Source organism: Gopherus evgoodei, chromosome 5 (assembly GCF_007399415.2).
Source record: "Gopherus evgoodei ecotype Sinaloan lineage chromosome 5, rGopEvg1_v1.p, whole genome shotgun sequence".
Classification (NCBI taxonomy): Eukaryota; Metazoa; Chordata; order Testudines; family Testudinidae; genus Gopherus; species Gopherus evgoodei.
Window position 1 is genome coordinate 10,477,254 of NC_044326.1, and position 13,119 is coordinate 10,490,372.

General features: G+C 38.9%; 1 protein-coding gene across 4 annotated transcripts in view; it reads left to right on the forward strand.

Annotated features, from left to right (window-relative positions):
• Positions 1-13,119, forward strand: part of CTNNA2 (catenin alpha 2) — an 818,238-nt gene that overhangs the window by 785,115 nt on the left and 20,004 nt on the right. For 3 of the 4 annotated variants that reach the window (XM_030563913.1, XM_030563912.1, XM_030563911.1), the window contains one exon: positions 6,887-7,030. The exons of the other annotated variant lie outside the window; for it this stretch is intronic. In XM_030563913.1, the coding sequence (XP_030419773.1) occupies positions 6,887-7,030 (144 nt within the window). The remainder of the gene's footprint in view (positions 1-6,886; positions 7,031-13,119) is intronic. 4 annotated transcript variants of the gene reach the window in all.

Consider the following 13,119-nt stretch of genomic DNA (forward strand, 5'->3'; position numbering starts at 1 on the left):
GTGGAATTCGTTGCCAGGGAATGTTGTGAAGGCCAAAAGTATACCTGAGTTCAAAAAAGAATTAGATAATTTCGTGGAGGGTAGGTCCATCAATGCTATTAGCCAAGATGATCAGAGATGCAACCCCATGCTCTGGGTGTCCCTAAACTTCTGACTGCCAAAAGCTGGGACTGGATGTAAGTGAATGGATCACTCAAAATTGCCATGTTCTGTTGATTCCCTCTGAAGCATCCGCCACTGGCCACTATCAAAATATAGGATACTGGGCTAGATGGACTCTTGGTCTGACCCAGTATGGCCATTCTGATGTTCATCTTATTACTAGAAACTTTTCATTTTAGAGATCCTAAAAGTGCTCTAGGTGCTTCACAGAACAAATAGAAGATAAGGTTTTGTGCCCATTTGACCTCAATGCAGTTGATGGACCACAGGGGTGGTAGAAGGCTGAGATCAAGGCTGGACCAACTGCCAGTGGCAGAAGAGCAAACTAGGGGGAAACACAACTACGATCTACTTTTCAGAGATGACACTGCTGCTGTGAAAGTGCTATGTCTGGACCTGGGGGAAGAGAGGCTGGTGGGAAACTGGACCACCTTGACTAACCTCGTGCGCTTGGTTGCACATACTGCTTTGGAGGAAATGACTAGATATAATGAAACACTTTAAATAAGCCCATTTGAGTGTGGATGGATGTAAGTTACTTTTTGTGTTCACATAGGTATATGACAATGAGTTCTTTAAAACTCTCTAAAATAGGTGGCATATGCGGAATACGTGATAGAGTAATATAAACATTTTATCAGTGTTCACTTAAGTTGACCTGTTTGAGCTTTGCTAGTTATAGCTAAAGCAGCTATCCCAGACTCATGCTAATACAATCTTTATACTACCCCACCTCTTTCCTGAAGTACATAAAAGGGAATTTGTGAACAGGTAGCATGGTGTAAAGATTTTATTGGGATGAGATCACTTGGGACAACTTCATTATTCACAAATGATGAGGACACAAGTGAGCAATGTAGGCCATCCAAAACTAGGGCTGATAAAACCGTTATGTTGCATAATCACATAGTCTGTATATCCCACGTGTTTTACAGAAACACTATTTCAGAATTTTTTGAGAATTCAAAACAGCAAAGATGTCCTTGTGTTGCTCCTCCTGTAAAGCCAGGTGTCTTAATTTTCATACAATTAATGCAACAGCTCACAGAGGGACAGAGAAAATGAAAGTTAATAAATTTGCAATGCCTCTAAGAAAGACCTAAGTAGCTTTTTTAATAAAACAATGTCATAGCTTTGGTTCATTAGCTCAGGTCCTTCCAGTGCTACAAGAGAGGGTAAAGTCCACAGGAAACAAGAGAAATTTCCATTCCTATTTCTAGCTCTGTAGGTTCATAAGTTATTGGAGTTGTTTTCTGTTACTGGACCTAACAACATTGTTCATCCTGAATCTAATGTCAGTGTGATGCTGGGGAAGGAGGAGGAATTCCATATTTAGAGTGAAAGAGATAAATGTTTTTTGGCAGGATTTAAAGGTTTCTCTTTAAAGCTGCTGTTGGGAGATGGATTGATTAGTGGGCAGAGTGCAGGTGAGGAAATCAAGGGCACATAATAAATGCAGTTTTTGACATGGCTGTGCAATTAATCACATGGATATTATCACGAAATGTACCCTGCAAAAACTGCACTGAAGCTACTAGATTTGTTACAAGACTATTTACAAGAGCGTGCACTCTAAAGAGCAGTATCTCATCACATACATACAAGCCACACAAATGTAGGAGTGATGTCCATGAGATAAATTGCAGTCATGCCAAATTGCATTCCATCATACAGACATACTCATACATACATTGAACACATACACTCCATTTATGTGTATATTTAATCAACCATTCAAATATTTCTACAACAGAGATGTATCACTATTAGGAAGTAGAGGGGTTTTTTGGTTTTTTTTTCTCTGTACGGTGCATGTTCTTATGATTCAATTTATAAAATACTAGTAACTTCATGAATTATTGGATGGTACATTTACTGAAATTTAAACTTTAGAGTGTTTTTCAAAGAAAAAAAGAGTCTGATATCAAAAATAAGAATCCTGAGCAATTGAAGTCAATGAAAAAAAAAGTTTATATATTGGAAGCTGATGCTTGAAACAAGTATGTTATGGATTTGAAGGCAATACTAATCTATATGTTTCAATATATACTATTCTCATTATATAAATATTGGAAATCTGACAATCAAAAAACTTCTGTTCATGAAATAACTAGAATGCTGGGCCAGATTATTTCCTGTGCCATAATATGATCAGCATGGAGGAGAAGGGAATGTCAGAGAGCCACTTTAAACTTCCTGATTCTCAGATTACCCCGGCTCTGCAATAAATTAGAGAAACCTAGGTGCTACTCTATTTTACAACAGCTGGCAGTGATCCCTAAGGACCCATGCAGTTGAGAACTTCTGTAGAGGAATAAGGATCCAGCCTGGCCCATCAGGCTCCCTTCTCTGAGAGTGAGTGGTTGGTTTAAAATCTGTCTCCACTAGCATTACACCAGTTGAGATTTCCCCAGTTGCATCCGAATTATGCAACTGGGGAAATTAGGGTTGAGTGTCCACCCCATTACTTTAAACCTGATCCTATGTAGGTGCAGCAGTTAGCTAAATGGAAGGCATGGGGAAATGGCAAACCTGGCCTGGAGCACCTAAAGATTTAAAATAATGGAAGGAGATTTTTGGATAAAATCAGAATTGATTGATGATATAGAATGAAACTCCAGTTCTCCCAGGGTACTTCACTCTGATCTGTGTAGTGGTAAGATTTAATCCCACTTCCAAGATACTGCTAAGTGATCTTTTATGTGATATTAAAGAAATAATGACTTCAGACTTCAATCTCTTTCCCTTTAATTACAGTTCTTGACAACTTTCATTGCAGATGAATAACACACACACACAAAGACACCCTCAAGGAGAAACTTCACATAGTTTTTCCAACTAATCGCAAATACTGAGTGAAAAAACTTACAACAGCATATAAAAAACTTAATAAAACTCACCAGGGAAACTTAATTCCACCACACAAACGATGTAGGAATAACTTTAGGAAGAAAAAAGAAGCAAATCAGCCTTTGCATTAGGAAAGTTCAAAGTCTCTTATGTGTCATACTTCTTAAGTCATTTCTTCCAGTCACCAGATGCAGTCTGGCTGCTTTTTATTCATGAACTTCTCAGGACAAAGGAAAACATATGTCTGTCCTCCACATCACACCATTAGCTTTGAATTACAAACCAACTCTCTATACGTGAGGCCAATATTTCTTGATTTAAGACATAGACATGGGACCAATCCTACTAAAATACCCTAAAAATGATAATACCTAGAACTGTGCACTGTTGGACATTTTCAACAGCAATTGTTGAACATGAATTTATTCATCATCAAAACACCCTGTGAGCTGGGTAAGTAATAGTACCCTAATTTTACAGAAGGGGAAAATGAGACAATAAATTCAAATGGTTTGCCCTGCCCTTATTAAAGGCCCTATTACATCTTTAGGATAATCTGGGAAAGGTATGTTGACAGAATCCAGCCCTGAGCTAATAGACCATACCAAGAATTCTCTTACATATGAATTATTAAATTCAACATGTAATCTGCCAATTTTAAAAACTTTCAGGAATTGCATGATCTATCCAGTGTCATATGGGATATTATCTGTTTGGCCATTCCTTGGATATGACGCACACACAATGAACGAGATGGATTTCATTATCCATCCATCAAAAGCAACTTAATCCATGACAACAGCAAAACAGATTTTTTTGCAGGGCTGTGGAGTTAAGGTCTCTGTCTTGATCTTTAGTGACCCTAATCAACCTGGCACCTTGACGTGCCTTTAGTGTGATCTTTTATTCCAAGTTGTCTTTTGAGTTTCTCACAATATATCAGTTTTTATCTTCCTTAGCTGGAACAATAGCACATCTGTGGACTGGTATTTCTAAACAGTCATTATTTTTCTCAGCCTTCCACAATCTTGAGGGAAAGCATTCAAACTTTACATCAGTGGCACCCACCAGTGCCTGAATAGAGCCTATTAATTTATTACCTTCTGCCAAATTCTTATTACACAAGTTTGTTGTTGTTTTATCTGACAGATGATTGTTGTGAAACTAAACCTGGACAAATCCATCTCCTGGCTGCTAGACATTTAGATGCAAGATGTCAAATCATTAGTTGAACTAAGTTTATAGCCTTGTTAAGCTACAGAACTGCAACCACTTCCCTTAGGAAATGATTTGACAACCTAAAAGTACTCATCTAGTTCCTCTTGATATTCAACTTTGCATATGTTCATCCAGTTACTCATAATTATAGTTCTTTGGCACACTAGGAGTAATTTCTCTCTTTCCTGAAATATACAGCCCTGCAAGTGTGTTTAGTTCATTGTAGTAGCTCTTAGTTCTCCGTTTAACCAAGTTTTATGTATATTCTCCTAAATCAATCCCTCCAAGCCCCTCATTGTTGTTTTACTCTTCTCTGCATTTCCTCTTCTTTCTCAACCAAAGTCTGTCCAATATTGAGTGGCCCAAAGCAGTACACCAGGTGCAGCCTGCACAGTGCATACCAATAATTCTCTCTCACATTTTCTAATAGTCTATCATCAAACCTAATCTTTCTAGGTATTTAAACTTCGCTATCACTATGGGATCTGACAGCCTCATTTTTAATAATAAATTATTAGTGGAGAATTTATTTGGCCATCACCATCCATTAGAAGGTTCTCTGCTATGGCATTTCCATTTGAGGGTAATATTTAAATAACAATTTGCATCTCCCCGCAAAATCTAGTCTTACTGTTCCAGCTACTATTTGCTTGGGCCTCAGAAGTTTTGGTGTCTGCTGAAGTGTTTAGAATATGTTCCTACTTCGTTTGGCAACAACAATAGTGCAATAATCAAGACAAAGAATCCTTAATCCTATGGATTTTGATCTGATTGGATTACAACAGTTACCTTTTACGTCAAAGGCCTTTAAAAGATCAATTTTCCCTGTCCATGTGGCAGATTAGAATAACCCATGTTGGTTAGTAAAGGTAACAATGAAGTCTCCACCAGTTGATTGAAGATTCACCAAAATGTGGAAAGCCTTTAGCAGCAGGTCATAAGGTTCAGTCCTATTACAAGGCAGAAAAGTTATTTTTCCCTGTTTAAACATTGACATAGGTGAAAGATATTATCATTTAACCAGGAATCAGTTAGAAATCCTAACCTTTAATTCAATTATAAACCTGAATTTACAGCACCCATCATCACTTTTCATCATTCAGATGCAGCCTAGTTTTGCATTGGGTTCCTGAACTCATATTTCGCCTCTAACAGTTACAGTAGCTCTTGCTTAAGGTTGTAAGATTGTTCTTTCTCTCTCTCTTTTTTTTTTAATTTGTACTTTGAATGTTAAAAATTACAAATATACTGGTATGCTGTTGCATTTCCAAATACAGTGAAAGATGTTCAGATACAGAGGAAATAGCCTTGACCTCTGTTATTAGATGAAGTAATTGGTAGTAGGCATTAATCAAATAGACTTCCTTTTGCTGTAGCAGAAGAGGAGGGAAACCAAAACCAACATAAGCAGAGCAAAGGATGCACATTAATCATTAGTGAAACTGAAAAATAATCCTGGGTAGATTACAATTTACATGATACTTGTAGCAACTGGAATCCTAAGGGAAAATATCAGTATTTGCTCAGTGTAACTTTATAATTCTGACTCTTAAGAACATTCTTTGTACATCAACAACAACAAAAATCGGACCAGATTCTATCGCTCTTGCTCACATTGAGCAGTCCCTTACTCTGGGAGCAATGTGGCTACCTACTGATGGAGGTGCTACTCAATATGAGTAAGTCTGGTAGATTTAGCCAAGGTAAATATACTACATTTTTAGCTGGGATGCCTAGTTGGGTTAATAAGAAAATCAAAACTGTAATGGATAAATGGAATATATACTGTAAAATCGGCTTTATGCAGAATTTGATAGAGTAAAATTCCATTTAGAGAGAATTAGAATGAAAATTCCCTTTGTAAATCACAATTCTGGTTATAGGCAAGTTTTTTCTCTGAGAGAATTGGCTTCAGCATAGAAGGTGCCATTGTGTGTAATTCCTAGACTAAAATATACACTCTCTAAAGCTCTCACCTTTGTGTAATTTTGCTGTTACTTTAAAGTGTGCTTTGTAAATAAATGTTTGCCCGGAGTGTTTACCATTCCCCTCACTTGTTCTCTCATCTCAGGCAGGTGGGTGAGAGAAAGTTGACTCTCCCTGACCACAATGTTTGGACTTTCATGCTAGTGAAAGTTCCCTGCCCCCTAATCTGATTTCTCTAAAACAGTTGGCCAAAACTCTCCTCTGACTTGTGTATGGACCAAATTCAGCCCTAGTGTGTATGTGGGTAACTCACATTGAAGTCAGTGGAATTCCAACTGCTTACATCACCTTTATATGTGCATTCCCAGTGTTTAAAAAGATACACAAAAATGTTACTTTTTAATCCCTCTGCCAAATTCCCTCGTCCACTCTCGTGCAATCAATGTTCAACAGGGTAGCCATTCCAGGCCCTTCTAGTTTTCATCAGTCATACAGCACCAGAGCTCACTGTTCCTCTCTTAGCAAATTGTTCAGTACTTTTCTTACCTGTGGTAAGGGTGCAAGTGAGAGGAATGGCACAGTGAGGTTACTCACCATGGAAGAGTCCCTGTTTCCTTTACCAAGCATAGCTCCTTCAGCACACATTTTCTCTTCTCTCCTCTGCATTAGGGTGTAGTATTTCTCTTGCTCTCTCTCTCACTCTCTCTTTTCTGTATCTCTCGGAAATCAGACTGGAGTTCAGAGCACTTTCACTACCTTTTATGAGGTAGAATGTGATGTCATAGATGGGGGCAGGGCTAGTCAACTTTCTACCCACCTACCCACCTGTGCTGAGGGAGCTACGCTTGGGAACGGAACCAGTGACTCCTCCACGGTGAGTAACCTTGTTTCTAATTTATACTGTCATGTAAAGCTCTGACTGTTTTTTTTTTGGGGGGGGGGAGATTTTTAAGAGGGGATTTTGTTTGTTGGTCGGTTTAGTTTTTTGGGGAGGGTTTAAAGTACAAAGCTCACACAAAGTCAATTGCATGTTATTTTTCTAAACTTTAAAAGATTTTTTCTTCATTTCCCAATCTAATCTTTTGTGCAGACTTTCTCTGAGTTGTAAAACAGCTACCACATTCTCCTTCAGAGATGGCCACATTTTAGTAATGGGTGAAGGGATCCCACTGAATATGATACATATCAATTTAAGAGCCCAATTCTGGTCCCCTTGAAATCAGTAGCTAAACTTCCGTTGACTTCATTGATGAAGAATCAGGCCCTTACTTTGTGCAGTGCTTTGAGATTAAAGGTGCTTTATAAATGGAAGATATTGTAATTCCTGTATTTATTATTATTATTAACTGTGTAGATATGTCTATTTTTTTTTAATAGATGGAACATTTCTTTTCTCCAGATCTTCTATATTTATTTATTTTTTTCTGCTCAATTCTAAATATGTGTATGCCTACTTGCTGACATCAGCCCATTTTTAAGAACCTTTCTACAAAAAATATTAAAAAAGAGACAAAAACATATTAAGAAAATGAAGTAAGCCCAAAACACATGATTACTATTTAGGCACAAACTAGACACAATCTTTGAAATTCAAAGTCACAGCTTCAGCATGCTGTGAATTAATGGAGTAGCCGAATGAGCTCTAACGGAATACAAGTCTGTCGCATCTTACGCACATTTAACATGTGCGATTTCAGATTTACGCGGTTGGCAAAAACAAAAAAAAGAGAAAAATAACAATTTAAATACTGTTTCTGTAGTGCGGGCAATTCTGCCCGCCATTCAATTCAATGTAATTTTGACTGTACGTGGTTTTCGCTTTATGTGCTAACGGCGGAATGGAACCCCTTTGTAAGATGAGACAGACCTGTATCCTGGCTTTGCTGGTTTGTGTTACAGCCCTTATGTTATTTAAACATAGCTTTTATAGTTAATAGCTCTTAAAGCTTGCTTTTGTTTTCTTGGGTCCTGGTATTACTACTCGTGTGTGGTTTTTTCCCCCTATATCCCTCAGCATTTTAGAAAGACAAATGGAGTGCAAAGATCTTTTACTTTTGTTCTGCCTCTTGGCTACCTATTAAATCTGTCACAATTTCAGAGCTCTCTTACTAAGGGCAGAAAAAGGGTCATGTGAGGATTTTGGCCTCTAGGGATGGCAGAGATATTGCTCTTCTTGTTCATTTAAAGCTCCTTCCCAACTCTGTGTGGGGCCTTATCGTATCACAGTGAACAGTAGTAGAAGGTGGCAATGCGTACTCTATAAATCAAAGGACAAAGAGAGCATGGTCATAGCCTTTTCAGCCTAAATGTAATTTAATCTGATAGATGACATACTTTTTTCAGATGACTGGATAGCTCTGAGGAATTGGGTACAAGATGCAGAATCTTTCATCTCTAGGTCACTGGCATATATTAGACATGCAGTGGAATCAGTGCATTTGTCACTTGAAGGCTATGGAGGGTTAGTTCCCCAAATGTATCTTCCAAGATAAACGATGGGGGTCCACAGTGGGCCAACCAGTGGGTGGGGTTTGAATGAAGGACAGTAAAGGGATGGACATGCAAAGTGACACAACCCTAAGCAACAACAAATCAGGCAGATGCCTATGGCTAGTCATAATAACAAATTTCTGTCAGTACTATCCCAGGATTATAATGGACCCTGCAGCCTGAAAGTGAAAGGCTAAATAGCCTATTCCTAATCTACAGCACTATCCATTTCCCCTGTTCAATTATTTTATTGGCAGATAGGCTAAAGCCAATAAAGAAGTTGGGAGTACAAAGTACTTATATTCCACACTGCACGGGATGAAATATTTATTCTATCATTGGCAATATTTATTTTACTTTCTGGTATTTGTGCATGAAAGTTACATAAAGTAAAAAAAAAGCAAAAAAAAAAAATCCTCCCAAAAACGATGGTACAGTTTTTTTCACTGATTTCATTTAGTGTGGAATATAGGCACTGTAACTGCAGCAAGCTGAGTAATTTGTTCCAAATATCTGCTCTTTGAACTAGTTAATCCTTCCCAACTTCTTTTACGAATTGAAAATTACTTGACAACACTATTTATTAAAAAAAAAAAGATGAAGGCACACATCCAAGTTTGTCTTGGATCAGTTGGGCACTTGTGCTGGCTAGCAGTGTAAGAACAAAAGAATTACTCAGGTTTATCTATACATGTATGTGAAGTGGATAAATGCACAGAAATCCCATGTGGCTTCCTCAAGCACATACTGCTAAATTCTGAGTAGCAGCTTAATTATATGGCTTCAACTGCATGTATCTACACACATTATCAATGTGATTAATGGGCATCCCTATGATTCCCAAATCCTTAACACTTGCCAGTCTGAACTTTCTCAGAAGTTGAATTAGAGGCTTCTTGGCTAGAAATGACTGTTATCTCCTCCTTTTCCTTTTATGATATTGGGAGTGAGGGAGGAGTTGTGAAATTGTGAAATGCTCCGTCTGTTCAAAAACTGTCAGCTGGCAGACGGAGGATCATCATTCTGCCCTCGTTTTCATTTCCTTTAGAGTGGTGTAACACCATCGACATCAAATGTGTTACTCTTGATTTATCCCTGTTTCACTGAAAAGAGAGTCAGACCCATAGCAGTTGGGGAACCCTTCATGTTGGTTTAAATCACAATTCTTTTAAATCTTGTCCTGCAGTTATTTGAACCACTGGTAAAATGGTAAACCATAGCTGGCTAAATGCCAGTGGTCAGAGGAACCAGGAAGGAGACCATGACAACCTTAATACCCTAGACTTTTTAATCTGTAAGAGAGTCCTCTCTCTGCAAGAGGTGCAGCTCCGCTTCACGAATTCTACACGAGATGTTTTGACCAACAAAACTATCAAACCCTTATTGAATGCATTCATCAAGATCCCTGAAAGTGAAAATGAAAATAAATGCATCCTGGATCAATCTTTCAGAGTTGTTCTAGAAGAGGAAATGATAAACCAAGCTTCATGTGAAAATGTCTTGGCTATTATTTCGCTTGCTATTAATGGAGTTACAGATGGTATCTGCACAGCATCAACCCCTTTTGTGCTTCTGGGAGATGTTCTGGATTGCTTGCCTTTGGATCAGTGTGACAAAATTTTTACCTTTGTCAAAAAAAAATGTCACTGCATGGAAATCAAATACATTTTATTCAGCCGGGAAAAATTACTTGCTGAGAATGTGCAATGATCTCCTAAGAAGCAGGGCCGGCTCTAGCCATTTCGCCGCCCCAAGCACGGCAGCATGCCACGGGGGGCGCTCTGCCGCTCCCCAGTCCCGCGGCTCCAGTGGACCTCCCACAGGTGTGCCTGCGGATGCTCCACCGGAGCTGCGGGACCAGCGGACCCTCTGCAGGCACGCCTGCGGGAGATCCACCGGAGCCGCCTGCTGCCCTCCTGACAACCGGCAGAGCGCCCCCCACGGCATGCCGCCCCAAGCATGTGCTTGGCGCGCTGGGGCCTGGAGCCGGTCCTGCTAAGAAGATTATCTAAATCACAGAACACAGTCTTCTGTGGAAGAATTCTGCTATTCCTGGCTAGATAATTTCCTCTTTCAGAGAAGTCAGGACTTAATTTGCAAAGTCAGTTTAATCTGGAAAATGTCACAGTTTTCAATACTAACAAGAGAGCTTGTGACAAAAGCAAATAGAGGAGAGAGATGAAGGAATGGAAGTAAAAGAAGGTGAAATGGGAGATGATGAAGCTCCTACAAGTTGCTCCATTCCAATAAATTACAACCTGTATAGAAAATTCTGGTCGCTTCAGGATTACTTTAGGAATCCTGTGCACTGCTGTGAGAAGATCTCGTAGATGACATTTCTTAAGTACTCAGAAGAAGTTTTGGCTGTTTTTAAAAGCTACAAATTGGATGACATGCAGGCCTCCAGAAAAAAGTTGGGAGAGCTAAAAACAGGGGGAGAACATGACTACTTTGCAAAGTTCCTAACTAGTGAAAAGCTAATGGATTTACAGCTGAGTAACAATAACTTCCACCGTCACATCTTGCTGCAGCATCTAATACTATTTCAATAGCTAAAGGGACAGGTCAAATTTAAAAGTTTTTTTTTTAAACCAATTGAGGGGAAGGGATAGCTCAGTGGTTTGAGCATTGGCCTGCTAAACCCAGGGTTGTAAATTCAATCCTTGAAGGGGTCTCTTAGGGATCTGGGGCAAAAATCAGTACTTGGTCCTGCTAGTGAAGGCAGGGGGCTGGACTCAATGACCTTTCAGGGTCCCTTCCAGTTCTATGAGATAAGTATACCTACATATATTTATTTAAAGGCATTAGCCAGTCAGTCATCTGCCAGACTCACTTAACTAATAATGCTACTTTGCATTTTCACAATGTATCTCATTTGAGTATCTCAAAGAACTTTGCAAACATAAAACCCATGGCGAAAGGGTAAATGGTTTGAACAATGCCATCATTGCAAGTCATGGGCAGAAAGAAATTCATGGAGTCATGACTCCCAGTTGTGCTTTAAATCATTAGGCCCTCAGATAATTTTTGAGACACCTACATTCCCTATCCAGGTCTCACCGGTTCCCAGTCTGCACTCTCCCTGGCAAAAAAGATAAAAACAACAAGAACTAGTGGATGGGGATTGGAAAGAGGATACCAGCAATGAAAAGATGCAGCACTTGTACTGTATAAAACATCCCAGTTGACCACAAGTTCTGAAGATTGTATATCTTGTTCTGAGAGCATCTTCTGAGTTATAAAAACTTCATATTTTTCTGTCATTGCCATTGTTACTTAGTTGAACATTTCCATCATAAACCTGGTTGTATCGCTGCTGGAAGCTGGTCCAAACATGAGAATCTGGTGAAAGATGGTGACTCTGCAGAGCAAGGCTTCTAACAGCAAGAGCAAATCTAAGAATTACATTTACATTAAATTTACATGAAAGAAGTAGGATGAAGGGAAAACAGTAGTAATGGAGATGACAGGAGCAGACAAAGAAACTGAGGCAATAAATGAAACACATAACAATTTTTCATGTTGTTATGGATTCCACCAAAACATCTGCCCCCCCAAAAAAAACTCACCACCAAAAAAAACTAAAAAAAAAACAAAACAAAATAAAAACAACCCCACAGCCTGAGAGAGAAATCATGTTAATACAGAGGCGTAGTAGGATAGCTTCACCCTCACGTAAATTCTGCCCTGAGCTATTCTTATCACTTCTTCCACAGATTTGGTTGCAGAGTGCAGTATATGGGAAGTACTCATGCTAGTAGAATTAGTGCTGCAAAAGAGGTCTTGCCAACTCATTAGAAGTGGCACCAGAGTCACCACAGTATTCGCCAGTAAAATTAGAAATATCTTCAGAGTCATGGCCATCATTTACCAACACTATTAACAGAGATATCCAGGGTAGCAACTTTGATTTGCCGAAACCCATCACTAAATATTAGCTACTCAATTGATTACGCTGGGAATGTTGCTGACAAAGAAGAGTTAGAGGAAACAGCAACCGTGTTTTCAGTGACCTGCTTAATAGTCTTGGAATATACATGAAAAAATATAAGGTTGGGGCTGGGATGGGGCTTTTGGAAAAATGGAGCCCATCTTGTACTCAGGTCCAGACAAAAGTTTAAAAATGTTTTGCAAAAAACATTTATCTAAATAAAACAGGGGTCTTGGAGCCACGAGGTCTTGGTGAGTTTTCACACTTTTGTAGCATTTTACAAATATTAACTAATTAATAATCACAATACCCCCATAAGGTAAGTAATTATCTTCATGTGGCACTTTGGAAAAATAAGACAGAGAGATTAAGGACAACAATTTCAAAAGTATTCACAGATGCTGTTTGCCCTAATTCTTGGCCTGTTTAATTGGAGACAACAAGGAACTGATTTTTTTTCAGAAGTGCTAAGCACCCTCAGGATTCACTTACTGAATTGTGTGTTGTGGGTTCTCAGTAGCTCTCAAAAATTAGGCCATCAG